The sequence below is a fragment of the Microcaecilia unicolor genome, chromosome 11 (assembly GCF_901765095.1).
Source record: "Microcaecilia unicolor chromosome 11, aMicUni1.1, whole genome shotgun sequence".
Classification (NCBI taxonomy): Eukaryota; Metazoa; Chordata; class Amphibia; order Gymnophiona; family Siphonopidae; genus Microcaecilia; species Microcaecilia unicolor.
In genome coordinates, this window is record NC_044041.1 from 157875269 (window position 1) to 157900082 (window position 24814).

A 24814-nucleotide genomic window follows, 5' to 3' on the forward strand; every position below is an offset into this window, starting at 1 on the left:
CAACCTATAGTCCCAGGCTATATAATTTTTGAAAAAATCTTTGCAATAGTTATACTGAACAAAAACATAAATAATTTAATTATGTAGCCTGGGACTCTAATATAAAAATATACTGACCCCTGACACTGCACACTGGATAGTCACACATACATACAAAACCTCAAAGTCCCCTCCCCCAACAATGGGTGCAGAGAAGAAATTGGACATTTTCCCGGATAACTTATATGCAAAAAATAAAAATAAAAATCTGATTTTGCTGTCATCTCAGTAACAGCAACATAAATGCTCTCAAGTACCAGGAATATTGTGAAGTAATACAAAACCTTACAAAAGTCACTGTTGACTTATAGAGCAATTTACTATACCACAATAGCACTAAATTCCAGGGCTTTCCTGGGGAAAAGGCAGCACCATAAATATCACAGTGGAGACTATAAAATCAATTTACCTATTGGGAAACCAACAACCTGGATTACTACATATCCTAACATAGAAACTCCATGCTAAGAGAATACCTGACCTCTGTCATGGGTATGGGGTATGGGTCATACATTTGATATTCAACCTTTCTATGTTGAATACTGATAGATTATCAACAAGTAAAGATTAAGTGACCACTAACTAAAAATATAAATATGTAGTCAAAGATAAAACTGAACCCCCCCAAAAGCCAGATTCTGCATACAGTGCAACACCAGAAAAATAGGAACAGTGATGCATCTCCTCCTGTACTCTGCAAAATATAAAGAGAGCGGTTATAAACTCCTAAAACTGACATATTCCACTCACTAAATTAATTTTATCTACCTCTGTCATCTGATCACGTTGGCCCCAGTTGCTGGTTTCCTTTCTTCTCTTAACTCTCTTTCCAAGGTCTCCAATTCATCTCTTCCTTCAGTTTTCTTCCATTCATTTTTTTCTGTCTCTATCTGTTCAGATTTCACTCCTTCTTACTATCCACTCCTCAGTATCTCTTTTTATTGCATCGTCTTACATCTTTCCATCTTTCACTTAGCCCAGCCCTCCCATTCTTCATCATATTATTCCTATCTTTTACTAACACCTCCCCTCTCTTTCATCTAGTCTCTTCTCTCTCTCTCTCTCTCTCTCTCTCTCTCGTCCCCTCCATCCAGCACCTCCTCTTTTTCCCTCCTCTGCCCAGTATCTTCTCTTTCTCTCTCTTCCCTCTTCCATCCCTCTAGTATCTCCCTTCTGTTTCCCTATCCCCCTTTCTTTATCAACATTGCCCCTACATCCTCATATTTCCAACATCTCCACTCTGTCTTCTTGCTCCCCCTCCCCCCATGTCCAGCAATTCTTGTCTTCCTACTTACCCCATGTCAAGCATTTGACCTGTTACCTTATCCTATAGATAGCCAGCATCTCCCGTGTCCCTTTTTTCTCCCTCCCCAGTCCAACGTCTATGTTTTCCCTCTCTCCCAAGCCAGCATGTTCCTCCCACCCAGCAGCACCCTCTCCTCCTCCATCCCTATCCAGCATCTGCCTTCTGTCACCTTACTCCTTTCCAACCTTGACCACCATCCATCTATCCTCTTCCCCAGAGCAAGCATATTTCTATTCTTTCCCTTCTAACTGATCCAGCATCTCCTTTCACACCCCCAGCACCTCTCTTCTGAATCCCTAACTACCCCTTGAATCCAGCATCTTCCCTCTGTCTTCCTACCTACCCCATGTCCAGCATTTCCCCTGTCATCTTACTCCATGCAGTCCAGTATTCCCCTTTGTGTCCTATCTCTCCTCCGAGTCCCTATCCCTCCCCCCATCGCCACTGTGTATATCATCCATTCCCCTACCCTACACCATTCGCATCTCCTTTCTTTTTCTCCATCCCATTCCACTACTTCTCCTCTCTTCTCCCCCACTACTGAACAAGCATATCCCACTTTTCAATTGCCCCTCCCTTGATCTAGAATCTCCATTCTTCCTCCAGCCCTGATCTAGCACCACAACTCTATTCTCACTGCTGCCCCCTCTGTGCTGCTGCTTCCCAGGACGGGTGACAATAAAGCACAGAGAAACCAAGGGACCTTCCAGCATCCATGTGCCATTAAAGGCTTTACCACTCTCACTCATCAAAAAGGAAGTATACAAAGGAGGGGGCAATATTGGCAGATCCTTTAGAACGCATGCAAGGTGACAGGTCCTACAGCTTCTGTAGGCCTGATATTCAGCTGGTGGCAGGCAACATGTTTGCTGTCCGCCATCGCCATTAAACCTAGATATTCAATGCTGGGCCATATCCAGCGACCAGCATTGAATATCCAGGTTTATTTTGGCAGCTAAAATGTTAACTAGTTATGCTGATATTCAGCGCTAACCAGTTAACTTTTTAGTGGTCAAAGATAGGCCTGCTATTTAAACAACCTATTTTGACCATTCAAGATAGCCAGTGAGGCCCTGAATATCAATGTCTAACCGGCTATGTCATGCTAGATAGGAAATTTAGTTGGAGATAATCCACTGAATATCCCCGATTAGGCGCTTAAACGCTATTTAACTGGCCAGTAGCCATTCCTGACTGGTTAAATAGTTTTGAATAATGGAGGGTCTGTGTTTAACTTATGCTACTGCAGTGGCGTTCCTAGGGGGGGCTAACACCTGGGGCGGATCGCCGATGCGCCCCGCCCCCCGGGTGCAGCGCCCCCCCCCCCCCAGAACAGCGCGACGTCCCCCCGGCAAAAGAACCCCCCCCCCCCCCCCCCCGGGTGCACGCCGCTGGGGGGAAGTAACCTGTTCCGGGGCAAAGGGAGCATGAAAACGAAGAGCCGACAGGTGCACAGGACCCCCCTAGCGGCGTCCACCCGGGGTGGACCGCCCCCCCCCTTGGTACGCCACTGTGCTACTGCAAGTACCAGGAAGCAGCACCACTGGTGTCACCATTGTAGGGGCACATTGCGGGCACATTCACACCAATCACAAAAATTTGCCACCTGAAGCAGCTGCCTCACTTAGCCTAATGAGAAAGCCATCCCTGCTTAGGAATGAACAATCAGCTGGGATTCTGCAGTGCTTAATCTGTTGTTGTTGATATAGACACAGTACTGCAATATTGGCTCCTGAATGCTGTGCCCTCTCCAGTAATAAAGCTTCAGTGGTCCCACATTCACTACAACCAGTTCTGAGGCCCTTCCTGTATTATAGCCTTGTGTGGCCCATGCTCACCCTGAGAAGCCAATGATCACTGCCATGGAGCTAATTTCTTTCCCCCTCCCCTTTTTGGGAGAAGGGATATGTGTCTATTTCAACTGAATCCCCACATAGACATGCCTTTTGTTTCACAACTGGCCCATTAAACCTGCACTGGAATGTAATTTTCAGGAGATACACACCTATCCCGTTTCCCACTGCAGGAACTGCTGGATGATGTAGTCCGGCTTCGCTGGTCAGCAAAAGTCTCACGCCTCACTGACATCAGGCGCTCAGGGGAGGAGCATCTGCGGAAACTAGGAGAGGAAGAAAAACAGGAGAAAAGAACAAGAATTGGAGACAAACAGGAAATACTAGAAAAAGACACATTTGACCTAAGCTATAGTACTAGGGAGAGACAAGCAGAGGCATAGCTAGGGGACATACAAGGGGAGCGGCTGCTCCCCCAAACAGATTTTGAATGAAACAATGCCTATGTAGATCAGTCCATAAGCCTCACACTGATGCCTATTTTACAAAAGGTCTGCTCCCCCTGACATCAAAACCTAGCTACGCTTCTGGAGCCAAGCCTCAATTTACCTACAAATCTATAAAATCTATATCTAGAGGGCAAAATTAATCCGTCTTCAGAAATTTGATTATATTTCTCCTTCCCATGAGTAGCTGTAACAAATTTTTCTGAAAGGCAAATGACTTCTCCAGCCCCACCCTGACCCCCCATTGGTCCCTTCTTAAATGCACACATACTTTTGCCCTCATAATGGTTATTTGATCCATTTCCATGAACATTAAATGACTTCCCTTGCTCTCTCACATGCATCTCAAATTCCTCCCTCTGTCTTCTCCTCCGAATAGACACTGGTCACCTCTGCAGTAGCAGTACTTTCTACAACAGACTGAAAGCACAAAACTGAGACCAATCATGCTCACAGGCTCCAATTTCCCATTCAGATATTCAGGCAGCCGCAAGGGGCAGGAATGAGTGGGCTTCACTCCTGCTCTCATCGCCCCACTAGGGCTCCCAGGGATACAGGTAGGTCCAGGGGGGCCTACCTACCTCATGGGGGATGGGAGGGAGGAGGAGAGTTTACAATCTCATGGGATGGGGGGGTTGGGGGCCAGGTGTGGGATCAGGGGAATGGAAACCTAGTTATGAGGGTCCCGACTGAAATTCAGTGCCGGGGCCTGCACAGATAGGCAGGTGAATTTAAGACCACTTTTGAACTATCCTAAATTCACCCACTTAGCTATGCGAGTCCCAGCACTAAATATTGCCAGCACCCGCATAACCCCCCGGCTCCTACCCAATACCATCCCTGACCTGCCCACTATTTTGTTAGTTGGTCTGTGGTGATATTCACCGGCACTGACCAGTTAAGTGCTGTTGAATATCACTGCTTAGTTGATGATAAACGTTTTAACTGGGCAAGAGAGGCTCCTGTTCAGTTAAATCGCTTTGAACATTGGACCAGAGAGGAGTACAGCCACCACGGCGGGCATGGGATGCATCGGAGCGTCAACGCCATCAATCTGGCCAGTGCTTCCCCCCATGGTGGCAGAGGCACGAAGCGGCTGAGGCGGCAGAGGCAGAGGTCGGGCCAGGAACGCCACAGGTGAGGGGCGTGACAGTTGGAGGGCAAGTGGTGGTAGGAGGGGACTTTAATGTTGCTCCGGATGCACAATTAGACCATTCAACTGGAGGGGGGCAACAGAGTGGGCCCAGGCGAAAAGCATTGCAACAGTTTATGAAAGAGCTGGAAGTAGTAGATTGTTGGAGGTTGTTTCGTGGAGTGCAACGGATTTATACCTTCTACTCCCATGCAGCACAGTCATACACCCGTTTAGACGGGTTGTGGGTGCATCACAATAGCTGGAATATGGTGGGGGAGGCTGAGATAGAGGCCATTCAAATTTCGGATCATGCACCAGTGTGGATTAGGCTTAAGGGGTTGGGTCAAGGGGAGTGGAAGAGCAGGTGGAAGTTGAATGATTCACTTTTGGGGGATGAGAAAGTGAGGGAAGAGATTAAGTTGACTATTCAGGAATTTTGTTGCTTTAATGATAATGGTGAGGTCACAGAAGCAGTATTGTGGGATGCATTGAAGGCGGTGGTGCGGGGAACTCTGATCAAGTGGGCGGCACGCAGGAAGAGGAAAAGGGGACAGCGTTTCCTCGACTTTCGCTCGCGCTTGGTGTATTTGGAAAAATTGCACAAATGAAAGCCCACATTGCAGGTATGGGAGGAACTTAAAAATGTTAGGAGAGAATTAGATCAGTTGCAGATGATGGAAGTAGACTTTATGAGAACTAAGCTTTAACAGCAATACTTTCAGTTTGCTAATAAATCCAGTGCAATGCTAGCCAGATATTTAAGGGCTAGAAGAGTTATATCCCTTATTCAAAAGATGAGGGATGGTAGGGGAGGATGGCACTATGCTGATTCTGAGATAGCAAGCTGTTTTTTGAAGTATTATCAAGAATTATATAAGGTCCCCGAGAAGGAACCGGAGGTAGACATAGCTAGTTATTTAGATCAGGTGCAATTGCAACGATTGAGTGAATCAGAAAGAGCTCAGCTTGGGGAACCCATTAGGCTGGGGCAGGGGCGTAGCCAGACCTCACCAGGAGCGGGGGCCACAGCCCTAGGTGGGGGGGCACTGTTTAGCCCCCTCCCGCTGACGCCCCCCCAGCCGACGCCAACGCCACATTGCACCCCCCTCCCGCCGACCCCCCCTGACGATCCCCTTGAACCCCCCTCCCGCCACCAACCCTCCCCCGCCGTCGCCGCCCACTCCGCCGCTTCAAATACCTTGTTGTTTGCTGGCCTCGCCAAAGAGAATCTAGTTCTTCGGCACCGGAGTAGCACCTTCATTCAATGCCGTTCCTGGCGTGATCAGCTGTTTCTGACACTGTACGTCACGTACGGCATCAGAAACAGCTGACCCCGCAGGAACTGCATTGAATGAAAGTGCTACTCCGGCGCCGAACTAGATTCTCGGTTGGCAGGGCCAGCAAACAACAAGGTATTTGAAGCGGCAGGGCGGGCGGCGACGGCGGGGCGGGCGGCGACGGCGGGGGAGGGTTGGTGGCCGGAGGGGGGGTACAAGGGGATCTTCGGGAGGGAGCCAGGGCCAAATCTACAGGGGCCCAGGCCCCCTCAGGCCCCACATAGCTACGCCACTGGGCTGGGGGAAGTGCAGGGGGTGATTAAGAGGCTTCCGAACGGGAAGGCTCCTGGGTTGGATGGGTATTCGGCACGGTTTTACAAATATTTTGTGGGTGAACTAGGGGATCTTTTGGCTTGGGTGGGTAACGGTGTTTTGGAGGGTAATGAGTTCCCAAAATCTATGTTAGAGGCAGGGGTGACTGTCTTGCCTAATCCGGGGAAGAACCCAGCGGTGTGTGGCTCTTACAGGCAAAGATCATGGCCAAGATTTTGGCTAATAGGTTGGGAAGGGTTCTACCAAAGCTAATTCATAGAGACCAGTCGGGGTTTGTGCCAGGGAGGCAGGTAGGGGACAATATTAGGCGTACCCTACACTTGATATGGGAAGCACAAAGAAGTGTACCTGGTACGGCCTTGTTGGCCATAGATGCAGAAAAGGCCTTTGACCAGGTAACCTGGGAGTTCTTGAGGGAAGTCCTGAAATGGATGGGAGTGGGAGAGAATTTTAGTACTTGCTTGGCAGCCTTATATAAGGACCTGAGGGTCTGCCTTGATATTAATGGTAGTTACACCTCCTTCTTCCCCATTTGTAGAGGAACTAGGCAGGGGTGCCCTTTGTCACTCCTGCTCTTTGCGATATACATTGAGCATCTAGCGGAATTGATGCGTCAACATCCAGATATTCGGGGTATAAAGGTGGGGGAGGGGGAACACCATATTGCTTTGTTTGCGGACGATGTATTACTTTATGTGGTGGATTCAGGGAGGACGCTGCCTATGATATTAAAGATCCTTCGGGAATTTGAAAAACATGCAGGCTTGCGGGTTAATATGGATAAAAGCGAGCTGCTGGAGATCTCTTTGACTCATGGTGAGGAGCGGTTTGAGAGCAAAGTTTGCTTTTAAATGGGCCAAGCATAGCATCTGATACTTGGGGATTCAGATACCTAGGGATTTGAGTAGAGTGTATAGTTTGAACTATGGGAAAATAGTGGATCAAATTCGGGTGGAGTTATCTAGGTAGAAGGGCTTGTGGTTATCTTGGTGGGGACGCATGGCAGTAGTGAAGGTGAATGTGTTACCTAGGATGTTATTCTTATTTCAGTCATTGCCGGTGGCGACCCCGAGGCAGATACTTAAACAACTTCAGGGCTACATATTACAGTTTATTTGGGGTGGCCAGGGCCGGTCTTAGCAAGTGCGGGGCCCTATGCAGACCAATTTGACTGGGCCCCACCCTAGCCCTGCCCCCACCCTAACTCCGCCCCACCCTAGCTCCGCCCCCACCGTAGCTCCAGAGCCGGCCACCCCTCCCTCTGAGCTCCAAGGCCCCCAGCTCCAGGGCTTGTCGATCCTGCACAGTCAATGCCAACTGAAAACCATGTCTTTTTCACAAACACAGATACACCCTAATCCACTATAGAATAAGTAGTAATATTTAAACTTTCTATTTAGACAAAAATTAAACTGAACCCCCAAGATGCCAGACTCTGCATACAATACAACACCACAGAAACAGAAAATGTCCCCTAGTACTGTGCAAAATATAAAGACAACAGATGTAAATTTGAAAAAAAACTAACAAATACCAATCACCACTTTACAAATTAACAAATAGAAATAAAACAAATATAGAAAATAAAATAATACCATTTTTATTGGACTAATACATTTAGCTTTCAGAGGCCAAAACCTCCGTTCTCAAGTCAATACAGTATAGAGCTGTTACAGTATCCTATCCTGACCTGAGGAAGGGGGCTTTGTTCTCCGAAAGTTTGTCAAAATGTATTAAAATTAGTCCAATAAAAAGATTACCTTATTTACATGTTCTATTATAAACATTTATTAACACAGCTACAATACTATATCCTAAAGCAAAAAAATAAAAATATATATTTTATTTACAGTTTGTCGTCTCTGGTTTCTGCTTTCCTCATCTTCTTTTCACTGTCTTCCTTCCATCCAGCATCTGTCTTCGCTCTCTCTCTGCCATCCAATGTCTGCCCTCTCTCCCTGCCCCTTCCGTCCACCATCTGCCCTCTATCTCTGCCCGTTCCATTCACTGTCTGCCCTTTCTATCCCTTCCATCCACTGTCTGCCCTTTCTCTCTGCCCCTTCAATCCACCATTTGCCCTCCCTCTCCCATCCATCCGGGTCTGCCCTCCCTCTCGCTCCCCCTTCCATCCAGGATCTGCCCCTCTCTCTGCCCCTTTTTTTCAGCCCCCAGTTCCAGCCCCACTATCCCACCAGTCCCCCGTTTCAGCCCCAGCCCTTTTCTCCCACCAGTCCCGAGCTTCAGCCCCCAGCCACTCCTCCCTGTCCCCTTTTCAGCCCCCAGTTTCAACCCCAGTCCCCAGCCCTTTTCTCTCACGTCCCAAGCTTCAGCCCCAGCCACTTCTCTCTATCTCCTTTTCAGCCCCCAGTACCCACAGTTTCAGCCCCTGCCCCTTTTCAGCCTCCAGTCCCAGTACTAGCCCCCTTATCCCACCTACCCTCCTTTTCAGCCCCCTTCATCCACATGCCTTGTATTAGAGCCCCCCTTTTCAGCCCCAGAACCATTCTCCCACCTGACCCACGCATGCCCCATTTTCCCACCAGCCCCATGCATGGCCCCCATTTCCCATATGGCCCCTTCTCAAACCCCAGTTCCAGCCCCCTTCTCCCATCTGAGAACCCCCATCCCACATCCTTCTCCCATCTGAGTCCCCCTTACCCCCTCCCCCCAACTAAGAACCCCCATCCCACACCCTTCTCCCATCTGAGTCCCCCTTACCCCCTCCCCCCAACTGAGAACCCCCATCCCACAACCTTCTCCCATCTGAGTCCCCCTTACCCCCTTCCCCCAACTGAGAACCCCCATCCCACACCCTTCTCCCATCTGAGTCCCGCTTACCCCCTTCCCCCAACTGAGAACCCCATCCCACACCCTTCTACCATCTGAGTCCCCCTTACCCCCTCCCCCCAACTGAGAACCCCATCCCACAACCTTCTCCCATTTGAGTCCCCCTTACCCCCTTCCCCCAACTGAGAACCCCCATCCCACACCCTTCTCCCATCTGAGTCCCCCTTACACCCTCCCCCCAACTGAGAACCCCCATCCCACACCCTTCTCCCATCTGAGTCCCCCCTGACCCAACCCACCTACCAACTCTGTTCTCCTGCTGCACCCACTAACTTTAAAAAAAAATTGAGAAGCGCCGAGTAGCAGGCAGCGCCTCATGTCTGCCCTGCTAGTAAAAATCTCCTGCACGTCGTCGGGCCGGCCTTCCCGCATTAAGTCCCGCCCTCCTCTGAGGTAATAGGCTCTTCCCGCATTAAGTCCTGCCCTCCTCTGAGGTAATAGGCTATTACCTCAGAGGAGGGCGGGACTTAATGCGGGAAGGCCGGCCCGACGACGTGCAGGAGATTTTTACTAGCAGGGCAGACGCGAGGCGCTGCCTGCTACTCGGCGCTTCTCAATTTTTTTACAGAACAGCGATCGATCATCGGGGGGGGGGGGTGGGAGCGGTGGGCAGGGCGACCCCAGGCGTGTCGCGCGGGGCCCTATACGGCTGCCTCGGTCGCCTCGCCCTAAGACTGGCCCTGGGGGTGGCAGACACCCTAGGTTGGCCAGACGGGTGTTATGGGGTGTCCTGAAGCTTTGGGGAGGGGGGCAAAGCGGTGCCTAATATTGAATGGTACTATATGGCAGCTCAGTTGCAGCTGATATTGGACTGGGAGAGGGGGAAACTGAAGCCAGCTAGCCAGGTGGAGCAGTCATACTACCGTAACCGAGCACTGAGTTCGTATTTGTGGACAACTGAGGGCACAATGAAGGCATTGAAGGGAATACATAATCCATACATAAGACATTTAATGGGGTTGTGGGGGGAAGTGGGTAGGAAATGGGAACAGAGGGATAGGGTGTCTTCTCTCGCGTCCATGCGATGGGAACCCAAATTTGGGGCAGGGAGAGAGAATGCCACATTTGGGAGGTGGGAGCAGGTAGGGTTATTGAGTTTTAGGGATGTGCTGCAGGGGGGTAGGGTGAAGAGTTTTGAGACACTGCGCTCTATGTATGACCTGCCCGAAGGAGATGTGTTTTCCCACTTACAAGTACAGCATTTTGTGGAGACTTTGGGATGGAGGGGTGAGGCACCTCAAGAGATGGAAAACCTGTGGATGATGTTGTAAAAGGTGCCCTGATCAAGAATGGGAAATAATCTGTGGGGAGGTCCAAAAGGCTTCAGTATGTGTCTTAGTGCAGGAAAACGCTTATAAGGTGCTCACTCGATGGTATTACACACCGGAGAGATTGGGGCGGATGTACCCGGGTACATCAGATGTATGTTGGAGGTGTGGGGGCAGTCGGGTACATTCCTGCATATATGGTGGACTTGTCCTAGGGTAGTTCCCTTTTGGCAGGAGGTTATGAAGGCATTGGTGAAAGTGATGGGTGCATCTTTGGTGTGCAGTTCCTCGGTGTGCCTTTTGGGTCTGCATAATGAGAGGGACTCTTGGAGGCAGAGCAAATGGATGCATTGGGGATTGGCAGCAGCTAAATGTCTTATAGCGAAGAGCTGGAAATCAATAGATCCCCTGACATTGGGTGACTGGAAATGCAAAGTGGGACAATTAATAACCACGGAACACCTTACGGCATATCGTAGGGATGGAACACTACAACGTAAAGGGGGGGGGGGGGTGGAATCGACTTCAACAATGTCTCGCATGACTTTAGGACGGGTGAGCTCTGGGAGAATGGGGGGGGGGGGGTTCAGAGCGGAGGGAGGGGGAGGGGGAGAGGGAGTTGGTCTTAAAGGCTTGGTGACATTCCCAAGTATTGTTGTGGTTCATTAGGGTTGGGGAGTTGGGGAGGGGAGAGCTGGTTGGGGATATTGTACTGTTTTCTTGCAGAATGACAATTGAAGAGAGAAATATTGCTGGTATGCTTTAGGTGGGGAACCACGTATACTAAACATGTATAGGTTCAATGGATGTGGAAACAAAAACATTGTTGATTAATGTATGTCAGTTTCTGCAAGGCTTGCAGTGATTAATTTGTTTCTAATAATGTGTGAATTGGATGTGTTAAAATCACAATAAAATATTTAAAGTGGGAAAAAAAAAGAAGATTTCAAAGTATGGTCCACAATGACCCCTAAATTCTTTTCCTCAATGGTGACTCCTAATATAGAACCTAGCATCCTGGAACTATAATTTGGGCTATGCTTTCTAATGTGCATCACTTTGCATTAAATTTCCCCTGCTATTTGAATTCCCAGTCTTTCAACCTTCTAAGGTCCTGCTATAATTTCACACAGTCTGCATGCAATTTAACAACTTTGAATAGTTTTGTGTTATCTCCAAATTTGATCATCTCATTCCTTGTTCCCACTTCCAGATCACTTATATATATGTTATAGTCCCAGTACTGATCCTTGAGGCACTCCACTATTCACCTTCTTCCATTGACAGAATTGGCCATTTAAACCTAAACTCTGTTTTCTACCTTTTAACCAGTTTCCAATCTACAACAGAGCATTGCCTCCTATCCCACAGCCTTTTAATTTTATATGAATCCTTCATGAGGGACTTTGTCAAAAGCTTTCTGAAAATCTAGATACACTACATCAACAGGCTCACCTTCATCCACATGTTTATTCACTGCTTCAAAAAAATGTAGCTAATTGGTGAGGCAAGATTTCCCTTGGCTGAATCCATGTTGAATCTGTCCCATTAAACCATGTTTGTCAATGTGACCAGTAGTTTTGTTCTTTATAACAGTTTCTATAATTTTTTCCAGTACTGACAGGCTTACTGTTCTGTAGTTTCCCATACAGGGTTACAAAAGAGGAGCGAAGTGAGGTGCAGAGCATAAGGGAAGGAGCGGGATTAGAGGAAGATACATACTCACACACTCATACATCCTCTGACATCCCACCCTCACATTTCCACAGATACACAGTAAATTCTCACTATGGAAATAAATATGCACATCATACCACTAGTTCCCAGATACATACGCACCTCACCTACACCATCAGTCACTATGCATACTAGGAGCTAGATTCTATACATGATGCCAAAAAAAATTGGCGCTGAAAAAAGTGCTATTCTATAAGTTGCACTTAAAGTTAGGTGTGGTTTATACAATAGTGCTTACACCCAGGAATTGCACCTAACTTTAGACGTGGCCATTTGCACCGACTGATACGCAAATGTATACGCCTATATTATTTTTATTTATTTATGTTATTTATTATATTTGTATCCCACACTTTCCCATTAAAAGCAGGCTCAATGCGGCTTACATAATAATAGGTAACACAGAATTTTGTTATGTAAAGTAGGAAATTAAATATAAAATAATAGAAGGATGGATGGGTAGTAAATGGATGGGTAGGTAGGTAGAGATATTAGGCACGTATCCCTGTTATTCTATAACAACATGTGTTAATTTTAGAAACGCCCCTGTACTGCCCATGACCCTCATTTCCATGCCTCCTTTTTATGAGTGTAAAGTCCAATTAAATTTAATTGGAGCCAATAATTGCTTGTTAAAAAGGCAATTATTGGCGTTAATTAGCTAATTGCTTGTGCAAATTGGACATGCGCCTACATTTGTGCATGTAATTTTTGGCAATATTTACAGAATTAGGGGTATGTGCTCCCTCCCTGATGCCCACTCACATATTCCCTGCTACCCTACTGAGATACTCTTTACCATGGCTGTTTCAACTGAGTTCTGTGAATGGAGAAAAGGGAAAACACGACATTCTGTCACACTTTTCAACTTTTTTGTACTGTTTTCTGGCAGTGGAATTTTTGTTACTTGCTACCATTTTGCATCAGTAAACCTTTTCTTTTGTTTCAATTTTATTTGGAGTAAGTCATAGATCCTTTGGGTCTAGGTGCAGGTTGCTCCCCCACCCCCACTCCCAATCTGGAAGAGCTCTCAGGGCTGCAGAAAGTTGTAAGAACTCAGCAGTGCCTGAAGATGTATCCCTTCTCCTAAAACAGAAGACTATAAAAAGGGGGCACACTGGTGAGAAACTCAGCTCAATAGCAGCGACCATGGGCTTTTTGAAGCCTGGGCCCCAAGAAGCTATATAATTTATTTATTTGGATTTATTTAACACTTTTTTTGAAGAAAATCATCCATAATATAGTAGAGACCTCAGAACTGGTTGTAGTGAATGTAGGACTAGTGAGGCTTTATTAATGGGGAAGGATCAGCTTGAAATAATGAGTATGGGGTTCATATGGCAGTACTACTGGGGAGGATTCAGCTCAGTGGCAGGGGCCATGGAACCTAAGAAGCTATAATACCGAGAGGTGCTCAAATTGGTGGCATTGAGAATAGGAGCGATGAGGCTGTAGAAAGGTGAAGATTTGGCTTAGTGGTACTGAGTGTGGGTGTAAAGAGGTTGTAATACTGGTAGGAAAGTGGTCAGCTCCTGGACAGTGAGTGTGGAAGCCATTAGCCTGTGGTGCTAGGGTCAGTGAGTGAACTCAGGAGGCTGTAGCTTGGAAGCAGTGACCATGGATCCCTTGAGGCTCAAGCAAAGAGTGTTGGTCCAAAGAGGCTGTAATGAGGTGAGGGTTCAGTTTTGGACCTGTGAGCCTGTGGTATCAGAGCCACTTTAACTTGGGACCCTGTGCAAACTTTTGTGGATGCCCCCCTCAAAACCAGTAGGGCCTTTTCATCCCACTGTCCTCCCCCAAATCCAGTATTACCCCTCTTCTCCTCTCTCCCACTCAGCATCACCCATCTCTCTGCCCCAATCCAATATCACCCCTTCTTCCCCAAGCATTTCCCCTCAAATCCCCCTCCTCTCTTCTGCACCTGCTGCAGCATGCTGCTGCCATGCTTTCAGGCTCACAACAGCAATAAACACAGTATACATTACCAGCGAAAGGCATGGTAGAGCCTTCAAAACTATGTGCCCATGAAGGCCCTGCTTGTCCCATTCCCCTCTGACACTTCTATATGCATCATAGGGGGCGGGACCAACAGGGCTTTGCCAGCCTTTGGAAGTGCATGGGCTCAAAGGCTCCTAAGTAGTCATTGCTAGTGCTGTGTGCCTGGAGGCACAGCTGCAGCAGCGGAGGTGGGGAGGGGGGGAGGGAGGAATTAGCCCAAGGATCTGGGACCCAACTTCACTCCCTCATTTAACCAACTGGGAACTAGGCGGCTGGGCCCCTTTATGCAGGGGCCTTGGGCAGTGTTATATTATTAGGTTTCAATTTGCCTATGTATTGTATTTATGTTTATACTTGTACATTTTACTATTGTTATGCTTTTAACAAAATTGTAAGTTTGATGTTAAACTATATCTACTGTACATCGCCTTGGGTGAATCTCTTCATAAAGGCGGGTTAAATCCAAATAAAGTAAATAAATATAGAAATGATAATGAGTACTAGTAAATAGTTACTGTAGATAATTACTTTCTTGAGTACTCAAAGTAGTTAACTACTTATTCACTATCCCAGTAACTTTAATTAATTACTTTTGAAGAGTAACTAGCACAACATGACAGAGAATATGATTGGCATGAGTTGGTCAAACATCCTTGAAATAAAGCATCAAGAGATGAAGTTATGCCCCTCCGAAGGGACACCACCTTGTAAGTGGTGGAGGGGCTTCCGTGTTTCAATGACTCAGAGGGCTATGCTGTAGGGTTACCCATATCAGAGAGGCCTCTGAGGAGAAACCAGACAAAGAGTGTCCCAACCTGGAGGATCCAAGATGGTGTTGAGGGAGGACGTATGCTAGGTGAGTTCCCGTTTTACACCAGAATGCCTGAAGAAGAGGGCGCGCTCCCCAGAGAATGGGGAAGAGAAAAGGCAAAGCCATGGTGCTGTCCTCCTCGAACACGGCTGGGGTTCCCACCACTTCTCAGTCTATTTTGGAGAGATTTGGGGTCATAACGTCGGGGATATCGGTTCTTGCTTCGGGGAACAGCAAGGCTTTATTGCTGAATCTCAGTGGAGGGAGTGACTTTGAGTCCCCCTGTTGGCATGACCCCTCCAAGACTCGGAAATAGTAATGCTTCGCTATGGAGGTCAATAATGGAAACGCCCGAAGTGGGTTAGGATTTTCACGTGACCCGAGGAGTTCCTGGCGCAGCATCGACTCAGATAATAAACCAACTGGGGGATTGGAGAGTGAGCTCTTCCCCCCGAAGATATCTGGAGCGGTTTCTGTGGAGAAATTGGACTTGGTGAAGCCAATAATGTCATAATGGACGTACTATAGGAACCGCAGCAGAATGTGAATAACTCTCTTCTTCAGATGTTCAAAATTTTTCACTATGTGAGTTAAAGAATTTATATTAATACTTATCTAACAAAGTGGAAGTCCAAGATATAAAAATAGAGACTTTGATTGCGGAAATGGCTTCTCTATGAAAATCAGATAATTTGGTAATGAAGAATAGTTATCTTTCTTGTAAAAATTTGAATTTCTGGAGAACCAATTAAGGGAAAATAACTTGAGAATGATAAATTTACCTATAATATCCTATATATCAGCTACTGAATTCTTTTTTATTTATTTTTTTTTTTTTTATTTAATAATTCCAACATTACATTTATGTAATAACATAAATCACACACATCAAGTAATAATATTACTAAAAAAAAATCACAATTTTAAGGAAAAGAAAAAAGATTTTAGTCCCCAATTATTGATCCAAGAGCAGGAAAATTAGATTGACCTCATACATATCAAAGTAAATTACTTCTTACTTAAGCAGAGAGGAACAGGAATATCGCTAGCAGGTATAACGCTTACAATCCAAGATTAGTGCAGTGTTATTCTTTTGTTACAATAAATGCTTTTAACTTCTCTGGGTCAAAATAAACATAATTTACTGAGTTCAAAGAAATATAACATTTACATGGGAACCTTAACATAAAGGTCCCACCTATACGCAAAACTCTCTCTTTTAATAACAAAAATTATTTTCTCTTCCTTTGAGTTTCTCGGGCAAAGTCTGGAAATACTTGGATTTTTGAGCCAAAGAATGGTGAATTAATGTGGCGGAAAAAGAGTTTGAAAATATTATTGCGATCTAATTGCAGAGCAAAAGTAACCAATAATGTAGTTCTTTCTGTTATAGTCTCTAATGAGGATTCTAATAGTTCTGTTATATTCAGATCATCTTGAGAGTTAACAGGTAATGATTTCCCTTGTGCTCCAGAAATATACATTATTCGAATAATCGGAGGGTACATCTCAGAAGGTATACCTAATACTTCATTAAGGTATTTCTTAAGCATGTCGATTGCTGGAACCAATGGGCTTTTAGGAAAATTAAGGAAACGTAAATTGTTAGCCCTCATTTGATTTTCTAAATATTCCGTTTTGCGTTGTTGGAGATTACTATCTCCATTTTTATAGTTTGTTCTGCATTTTTCAGTTGTAAATCAGATTGTAAACTCTTTATGTCCACCACAGCACCAAACAAAGTAACTGAAATTTGCTGCAAGCTGGTATTCAATCTTTGGATTGCGTCCCATATAGAATCCATCGTGACGGTAGCTGGTTTCATAACTCCAGCTACTGAATTCTTGAAGAAATATTTTTCTGATACTTTGCTAATACCTTCTGATAGCCACCTTTTGGTGACTAAAATTATATTTCCTTTAAAACCTTCTTTATCAGAGAAAAGAGATGTAAGTTTAACTGACATTTTGGAAAATTCAGAAGTTATAGATAGAGTTATATTATTTTTTTTTGTTACATTTGTACCCCGTGCTTTTCCCACTCATGGCAGGCTCAATGCGGCTTACATGGGGCAATGGAGGGTTAAGTGACTTGCCCAGAGTCACAAGCAGCTGCCTGTGCTGGGAATCGAACTCAGTTCCTCCGTTCCCCAGGACCAAAGTCCACCACCCTAACCATTAGGCCACATTAGTGACTTTTGTCTTTGATTTAGATCAACACGCGACGGAAAGCAGTTGGGGACACCCAAAATCGACTTTTGATTATGCCGATTGGGTGACCCTATGAGAAGGACGCCCATCTTCCGATTTGTGTCGAAAGATGGGCGTCCTTCTCGTTCGAAAATGAGCCTGATAGGCGCTTATGTCGCTATAACAGCACAAGCTCAGAACCAATAGTACCTATATTCAAGGCTTGGACATTATGCCTGCATAACAGCAGGTGTAAATGTTAGCACATCCTTTACGTGTACATACACATTTTATAAAATACGCACACAAACTGATTCTTCCTATGTACTGCCAAATCCCACCCCTGCACATGTCTACTGTAAAAGTATATGCTGACTTGCACTGTGCATACTTTTAGATGTGACATAATTTTATAAGAGCACATTCATGCACCTATGTCAACATTTTAGGCATACTAATGGTTTATAAAATTACTCTTCACAAGCCCAAATCCATCAATGGAGAAGGCTAAGCATGGTGGCAGTGTATATGGGACCCATGAGGCTGTAGTACTCAAGGTCAGCGACCGTGGGTCCCTTGAGCCACAGACTGTGGGCCTGGAACCCATAAAGTTAAAGGTGAGGTAAGGTCTAACATTGGAAACAGTGAGCATAGGACTCCTGAGGCAATAAAACTGAGGTAAGCTCAGTTTGGTGACAGTAATTGTGGGATTACGATAGCATGCAGTTCAAGTTCCCCAAAGAAGAGCCCCCATTAAAGATAGCAAGACCAGAGCTCCTTCTGGCCACAGCCAGGCGCAGGTCATAGCCAAACAGGGGAAATTAAAAGACAATCTGTGGGGTGCCTAAGGGTGGGAGGACCTGTGTGTGGATCTGGGTACTGGCTGTGTGTCAAGAAGAAGAGAAACTTCCAGTTTGCCTTCTCAATGAAGACAGCTGGGGTGAATCCAAGGGCAGGGGAGCAGGCGTCTTCCATGGTTGTTTCTCAGTGAAATACTCAACTGTAAACCTAGATAAGGGCTATCTAAAGAAACGGGCTTGTGCTTGCCTGGAGCAATGCCTGAATTACAGGCAGCAGACTTCTGTGATGCTTTAAACTAGTGTCAGGGTCAGCAACTCCTGAAAAACACTGACCACATGAGAGAGTTGTACTGACAACCCAAATATTTTACTGTCAATATAAATGTACCCTGAAGTTGGAGTAAGGGGGATCCTCCCTTACAGAATTTGCCTAGGAGGATGTCTGCTCAGAGAGCCTACAGACATCAAGGGAGTGATACAATATAGGGGGTGAAGTGCTTGTGTGTGCAAAAGAAGAGTGGGATCTGGAGATGACTGTATCTAATGATCATAAGGTGCTTAAACAGATAGAAATGGTGACAGCAAAACCCAGAAGGATGCTTGATATACAGAGAAAGAAACAGCCAGCAGAAAAAAAGAAGGTGGTGATACTGCCTTTGTATAAGTCTCCATTGAGTTCTCATTTGAGGTACTTTGTATGGCACAATTCTGGAGACTACACCTTCAAAAAGATATAAACAGAATAGAGTCACTCCAGAGGGCAGCTACTAAAATGATCATTGGTATTCCTCATAAAGCATATGGGAACAGACATAAAAATCTCAAAACATACACTTTGGAAGAAAGATGGGAGTGATAGAGACATTTAAATACCTCCATGGCATAACTGAAAAGAAGCTCTGAAATGAGGGGCATAGATGGAGGTGACAGACTCAGGAGTCATATAAGGAAATGTTTCTTTTATAGAAAGAGTGGTGAATATATGAAGCGACCTCCCAGCACAGGCGATGAGGATTATATCTGAATTCAAGAAAACCTGGGACAAGCACAGAACATCTCTAAAGGAAGGAAAGGAATTCTACAGGTTTGCAGTTTGTATGGATGGTCAGATTAGATAGGCCATTATGATCTTTGCTGTCATTTTCTCTGTTTATATGTTTGTATCTTAAGCCCTTGGTCCAAAAAGCGATACCATCAGACTCTATTTGGGCTCCCACCTCTTTGCCTGCTCCTCTCACAATGCCTGGACCAAATCAGGAGTCATTCTCTCTTTGACATGACATTGTTGCTATTAACACCTCTCCCAACACAACACAGCACCACCTTTGGACAATCCCTTCCTACCCCTTCCCCAATGCATAGCAACTTCCATAGGCTTTGAGAGTTCCATCTCCAGGCTTCAGAAATTTCCAACGGAGGAAGCCACAAAACAGATACAGCCAAGGTTTCCAACCATCTGTACAGAATGCCCTCTGGAATCTCTATGGGTAGACTTTCCATGTATGAAGAAAAATAGAGTAGTTGTGGGGATATACTACCGGCCACCAGTCAGAATGGACAGATAGATGATGAAATGTTAAATATTAAGGAAGCAAGTGGTTCAGGAACCAACAACAGGGGAACTACTTTAGACCTAGGATTTAGTGTGAGACGTAACAGTGCATCTGGGTCTGGGGTACTGGCGGATGCAGGATCAAAAGCCACAAGAGCTATATGAGTTCCAGGAGGGACGTTTAAAGTTTGCTTGAGCTAAGTAACATTTCTGGAGTTCTCTATGCTGTATTGGATTTTGATATTTAGATGCACATGGATAGTTTGATGCCTTGGACAGTTTGAGGTTTTTCATACAACAATCTCTTACATACTTGGAAGGTTTTTTAAGCCAATGATGAAGTACAGATCATCCTTAGCTCTATAGATCTTTAGATCTGGAGCTCTTTGAGGCTTTTTCATTCCGTTTAAATCATTTTCTTTTTGTTTACACATATTTTTTAAAGTATAATGGGTCATTTTTTGTTATTTGATTTAGAGTGTATTTTATAACTTACATGCACAAATGGTGCACACATTTAGGCACAAGCTATAGAATGAGGGGTATGAGTTTAAATCACGTGTAGATGTTTTTTAAAAATACCATCTTGGAAGCTCAGACCAGAAGTACTCCATGAATAAGAAAAGGCAGAATAAAGATCAAACAATAGCCAACATGTTTAAAGAGTGAAGTGAAAGACACTGTAATAGCGAAAAAAAATATGTTTAAAAAAATGGGAGGAAAAGTCCAAATAAAGAAATAAGAAACAGTCTTCTGTTCAGTAACAGAAAACTCTTAAATAAGCTGTGAAGGCTTAACTTAGGACCCAAAATAGTGAACTGGACTGGAAACTGGTTGACCGACAGGTGACAGAGGATGGTGGTAAATGGAAGTAGCACACAGATCTTTAGTAATGATAATACCAGAAGAAAGGTGAGTGGTGGAGTGCCTCAGGGTCATTACTGGGGCCGATTCTGTTTAGTATATTTGTGAGAGACATTACTGGTTAAAAGATAGAAGACAGAGAGTAGGGTTAAATGGCCAGTACTCTCAATGGAGAAGGGTAGATAGTGGCGCTCTCCAGGGGTCTGTGCTGGGACCACTGTTTTTTAACATACTTATAAATGATCTAGATATGGGAGTAACTAGCGAAGTAATTAAATTCGCAGATGACACAAAGTTATTCAAAGTTGTTAAATAGCAAGCGGATTGTGAATAATTACAATAGGACCTTACAAGCATCCAAATGGCAGATGATGTTTAATGTGAGAAAGTGCAAAGTGATGAGGAACCCGAACTATAGTTATGTGATGCAAGGTTCCACATTAGGAGTCACCAACCAGGAAAGGGATCTAGGTGTCATCCTTGATGATAAGTTGAAACCTTCTGTTCAGTGTGTGGTGGCGGCGGCTAAGAAAACAAATAGAATGCTAGGTATTATTAAGATAGGAATGAAAAACAAAAATGACAACGCCATAAGTCTTTGTATCGCTCCATGATGCGACTACACTTTGAATATTGTGTGCAATTTTGGTCACTGCATCTAAAAACAGTGGCGTACCAGTGGCGGTGGGGGTGTTCCGGGGCAGAGGGAGCATGGAACGAGCGAAGCAGACAGGCGCGCGCCCCCCCCCCCCCAGCAGGTAAAAATGCACCCGGGGGGGTGTCCTTTTGCCGGGGGAGGTGTGTCCTTTTGCAAGGGGGGAGGTGGCCTTTCGCTGGGGTGGGGGGGGTCGCACTGCACCCGGGGGGGTGGCCTTTTGCCGGGGGTGGGGGGTGCTGCACCCCGGGGGGGCACATCGGCGATCCGCCCCGGGTGTCAGCCACCCTAGGAACGCCACTGTCTAAAAAAAGATATAGTGGAATTAGAAAAGGTACAGAGAAGGGTGACGAAAATGATAAAGGGGATGGGACAACTTCCCTATGAGGAAAGGCTAAAGCAGCTAGGGCTCTTCAGACTGGGAGAAAAGATGGCTGAAGGGAGATATGATACAGGTCTATAAAATAATAAGTGGAGTGGAATGGGTAGATGTGAATCGCTTGTTTACTCTTTCCAAAAATACTAGGACTAGGGGGCTCTCAATGAAGCTGCTAAATAATAAATTTAAAATTAATTGGAGAAAATATTTCTTCATTCATCATGTAATTAAACTTCCTGCTACATGGCCATGCGGTAAGAATTCTCTTACTGCATGGCCATGTGTGTCTGGGGGCTTTTTTACCCACTGTGGTAAAAAGGGCCCTGACGCATGGGAAAAACGGCCCCCACCGCTAGCGCAGGGCCCTATTCCCACAGCTTGGTAAAATGACCCCTCAGTGCACAATGAAAAGCTCACGCAGTACACAGTTCATTTAAATGCAATGCTAATGAAGACATCAGCTATTAAATCTGAATACACAGAAATATGCACAAGAGCCTGGCATTAATGAAGGTTTTGTGCCAGTTTCTTTTTAACTATCCACAATTTTTTCTTGTTTTACTGTATCTACTACTACTACTACTACTACTACTACTATTTAGCATTTCTATAGCGCTACAAGGCGTACGCAGCGCTGCACAAACATAGAAGAAAGACAGTCCCTGCTCAAAGAGCTTACAATCTAATAGACAAAAAAAGCTAGAGAAGAAGAAAAAAGAGAAATGGAAAATAAAACAGACCAGAGCAATGAGACAGAGGAAATGAGAAGAGAGGAGAAACTAGCAGGCATGGCTCCAGCCATCTTCCAGATATATACATTGGTTGTATGCGTATCCAATGCCCCTCCTTCAGGTACATTCTCAGTGGCAGACAGTGTTTTTTTAAACACTGATATTTGGGGCTGGCACCTGCATAACTAACAGGACAAAGTTAGGACAGATTTTTAAGTGGTCCTACACATTAACTATGTGGGCACCCGCATAACTCCTGGCTCCTATCCTACTCCAGCCCCTGTACCGCCCCTCACCTGCCCACTCCCAACATGGCTGGTGAGTGTCAACATTCAGCTGCACTTTCCAATTAAGTGCCACTGAATATCAGTGGCTAAGCATGCACAAGTGATTTAAATGGGCAGGAAACACTTCTGACCCTTTAAATCACTTTGAATATCAACTGTAATATTTAATTTTCTGTGGTTAACGCCAAATATAATAAACTGTACGCATTTCTATGGTGATCATGTGCTCACTCGTGTTTGTGCATTTTTTCTTTTTTTTTTTTGCACAGACATTATTCACATATAATTGTTTTTCAATATGTGCATTATTAGGAAACTATGCTGAAGCACAGTGCACAGTTTTGTTTTGTTTTAATATCTTTATTTCAGCCAGGGTAAGGATCACAACATTCCTATAACACAACAGAGCAATTGTCACAAAGAGTAACAACAACCAACAGTACATAAAGCTACTTAACAACCATAGTAGAATTGGATGAAACAGCACTAATCTTATATACCCCTCCCCGTTCCCAAGTCCCACACAACCCAATCTCTCCATTCCCCCATAGAAAAGCCCCTGCAAGAACCACACACGCACCAAACAACTTCTCACCATACATACCACCCCTCCAGTTCCAGTCTCCCAGTATGAATAGAGTGATGGTAGTGCCTGGAAACAAAAAGCCAGAACATCAGAGTCTCCCCACTGTTGTACCAGAAGGGGGTTCTCCCAAACCAAGAGGATACCAAAAATGTCCAATAGAAAGCATGCGCTAAAAGTAATATCCAAATTGTGCCAGCAAAGGGAGAAAAACACACAAAAGCAAAACGACAAAAAAACAAAACAAAACAGCACCATCCATATTTTAAACATAAGAGCCCAAGTCCTCAGACCTCAGAATGAAAACACAAAATGGAGGGTAATCCAAGTGCACGTGGCACACTGCAAGCATCACTTGGAAAGCAGAATGTGCCCTCAGATCAGTAATCCAAAGTAGATTCACAGTAGCTTATCCACAAATGTGCACAATTCCTTAGTTTTGTTCACATGGAGGACACAAACCTTTGCTGGATACAACAGCACAAAGCGCATACCCTTGACAAAGAAGCGCATACAGTATTGACCCATCTGCTTCCTTTGCTCAGAGATGCGAGCTGAATAATCCTGAAACAGCAGGATCTTATGACTCTTAAAGTCCACAGGTCATTTTATTCGAAACGCTTGTAATAATCGTTCCATCTCTGCATCATTAAGGACCCAAGCCAGAACTGGCCATGAGCGCTGCTCTCCCTTACTCAGAACACCCACTCTATGGACCCGTTCAACGCGCATTATGTTGTCTGGAAGCTCCATGAACAGCTGACCCGGCAGCCATTGCTCAACAAAATCCCAGAGATCTTTATCTTTCACATGCTCAGGTAAGCCTATATTTCTGAAGTTGTTGAGCCTACCGCGATTTTCCCGATCATCAACCTGTTGCGCTAGCTGCTGGCACTGAGACTCCAGCGGTGTGATCTGTGCGTCTACAGCCTCCATTTGGTCTTCTTGGCGCAATATGCAGTCTTTAGCCTGTTGCAGTCGAACACCGTGTCTCTCCAGCGACTCTTTAATAGGTCTATGGAGGCCTGAAGTTTAGATTGTCTTTCATCAAGAAATGCTGTTATCTGCTGTGTGATCTCTCGGATTGCCTCCACCGGCAAGGTTACCACGGAAGGGACCTGCTTGGGGCGTTGCCACCTTGGGACTCGGGATCTGCACACGGTTTCTTCATGCCTGCGGGGTCTTCACTGGCATACCACCCTGCAGATGCATGTCTGGTCTCAGAAAACTCCTCAAAAACAGCCCCCATGATGACAACACCCAATCGGTAAAAGACAAAGTCGGTTCAGGGGAATACAAGCAGGCTATTGTGAGAATCAGAGAAGCCACAGAGCCCAGAATGCAGGGGGGAAGAGAGAAAAGCCAGAGTGGAAAAACTACAGATCCCAGAATGCATTGCGGGAGGGGAGGAGGCAGGAGCGTAGAGAACACAGATTTCAGACTGCCTGGAAGAATAGGGGAGAGGAGGACAAACGAGTACCTAAGCCACAGGAGAGGAAAGGAGAGGGGGCTGATTGGGAGATGGAATCAGCTGAGAAGAGGGTGGAACACCTGAGGGAGGGGGTGGAGAATGGGGGGATGGAATGGGAGGAGTTGGAGCAGGTAGGAGGAGAAGGTGTGGAAGAGGAAATGGAGGTGGGAGAGGAAGTGGCTGGAGAAGAAGAGTGACTTCTAGAGGAGCCCAAAAGTATCAGAAAAGAATAATAGTCAGGAGAGATCCGGCG

The 24814-nt window shown here is 45.5% G+C and overlaps 1 protein-coding gene across 1 annotated transcript in view; it reads right to left on the reverse strand.

Annotated features, from left to right (window-relative positions):
- The window catches only part of EML2 (EMAP like 2), a 312721-nt gene that overhangs the window by 234563 nt on the left and 53344 nt on the right, over nucleotides 1-24814 (reverse strand). Inside the window, exons 6-8 of the mRNA XM_030218113.1 lie at nucleotides 9321-9358; nucleotides 5335-5344; nucleotides 3351-3400 (exon numbers count right to left, since the gene is read on the reverse strand). Of these exons, the coding sequence (XP_030073973.1) occupies nucleotides 3351-3400; nucleotides 5335-5344; nucleotides 9321-9358 (98 nt within the window). The remainder of the gene's footprint in view (nucleotides 1-3350; nucleotides 3401-5334; nucleotides 5345-9320; nucleotides 9359-24814) is intronic.